The sequence below is a fragment of the Olea europaea genome, unplaced genomic scaffold, assembly GCF_002742605.1.
Source record: "Olea europaea var. sylvestris unplaced genomic scaffold, O_europaea_v1 scaffold26096, whole genome shotgun sequence".
Taxonomy (NCBI): Eukaryota; Viridiplantae; Streptophyta; class Magnoliopsida; order Lamiales; family Oleaceae; genus Olea; species Olea europaea.
This window is the reverse complement of record NW_019244418.1, coordinates 1-1,549: the sequence shown is the minus strand read 5'-3', so window position 1 is coordinate 1,549 and position 1,549 is coordinate 1. Positions and strand designations below refer to the sequence as shown.

General features: G+C 34.0%; 1 protein-coding gene across 1 annotated transcript; it reads left to right on the top strand.

Annotated features, from left to right (window-relative positions):
- The first annotated feature begins 13 nt into the window (after positions 1 to 13).
- On the top strand, positions 14 to 1,543 carry LOC111383045 (uncharacterized Rho GTPase-activating protein At5g61530-like). Its single transcript, XM_023007103.1, has 2 exons — positions 14 to 602; positions 1,346 to 1,543. Exons 1-2 carry the CDS (start codon positions 440 to 442, stop codon positions 1,489 to 1,491), a joined length of 309 nt encoding a protein of 102 aa, XP_022862871.1. The 5' UTR covers positions 14 to 439; the 3' UTR covers positions 1,492 to 1,543.
- Positions 1,544 to 1,549: the final 6 nt, after the last annotated feature.

Below are 1,549 nucleotides of genomic sequence, written 5' to 3'. Positions count from 1 at the left end.
TTTTTTTTATTTTATTATTGTTATTTTTTTTTATGGATTAGGCCCTAATTACTAATTTGGATAGCGAATAATAGGAAATCCAATATATGTGTGCCAATATACCCTATATTATGTCGATCCACAATAGAGGGGATAAGCATGCATTATGATCAGATGCCACCTATTCCGACCGTTTTTTCTTTTCAACTGAGGACTTCTACCTTTTTGCCCTTTTTAACTGTGAGGACATCTATTTCGAAATTTGCTTCTCCAACTTTTGTTCTTCCGTTGCATATGTATTTTATAATTATAGGTAACAAGAGTAGCTATAACTGACTTGTAAATCATGTATTTTTTTTTTATTTTTTTTTTTCCCTTTTTTAATGAAGTTTTGGTCAGGTGAAGTATTTGTTAATTTTTAACTGGATAAAAATGCTAATGCATTGCAAGCTTTTTGCAGATGGATGCTCGTAGCCTTGCCATGGAAATGGCCTCTATTATTATGTGGCAGAAAGGACAGAAACCAGATCATTATAAACAGTTTTGGAATAATCCACCAAAGGCTGATTCTAATAGAAATGCTGATTCTGTCTTGAACTACACCGAAATGGACATGCTTAAAGGTGATTTGCAGTTTAAGCACTTTATTCCTGTATATGCTATGTACTGTTTTAGTAGCTTGTCTTTTGTGCGGTGTAGATGAGGAACTGCACAAAAGTTCAATTATGAACTCTTTATATTTCTTAAAAGGGTACATAAATAAATAAAGGATTGTGCTATTCTACCAGGTGAACCCCCACCTGCCACTCACATGCAAGTGGGTGTGGTATTATTTTGGCCATTTTTTAATTGGGTGGGATCCACCCCATTGTGAGTAATCTGTACAAAAACTGGTAGAATCAATCTGGTAGAATAGCTTTTAACCATATATAAAATGTGTTGACATCTTTCTTGAAGACTCCAATGTAGAAAACCTCACAACACACACTCATTACTAGGTTCATTAAAAGCCACAAAGTTGGAAAAATATAAGTGGAAAACTAATTACTTGAAAATTTTAGTGGAAAATAAAAGCCACAGAAGTTTTCTGAATGAAACAAAGCTTTTACCTGCTCCCCAGTTAAGTGATGATGGAATTTTCAAGCCGTATAAGTTGATGAAATCTCAATTTGCTCTGCTTGCCATAATTCTAGTTTGAGATAACATGAGTGGTTTATAAAAGCCTATCTGAGGAAGAAATACTAAGTAATTGCATATGAAGTTTGAAAACTAGAACCGAAACTGGAATGATGAAAGCCCAGTAAACTATTATATTGCAATATATAAAGAATCTAATATTAAATTTTTTTTTCCCCAATGCATGCAGAAGACGAGAAGAGCATAGATGCATCGTCCTCCATTCCCTTAGACGACGGGTTGCTAGTCGATTTTGGAGCTATTGAAGTTATTCAGTGCTTAATTGAACATCACAATGCGATTTTCACAGATGCACATGAAACTTTCTGGAGATAATAACATCCTATAAGCTATAATCAGAATTGTCCATAAAAATCCAGCAATTGGGAGTTTG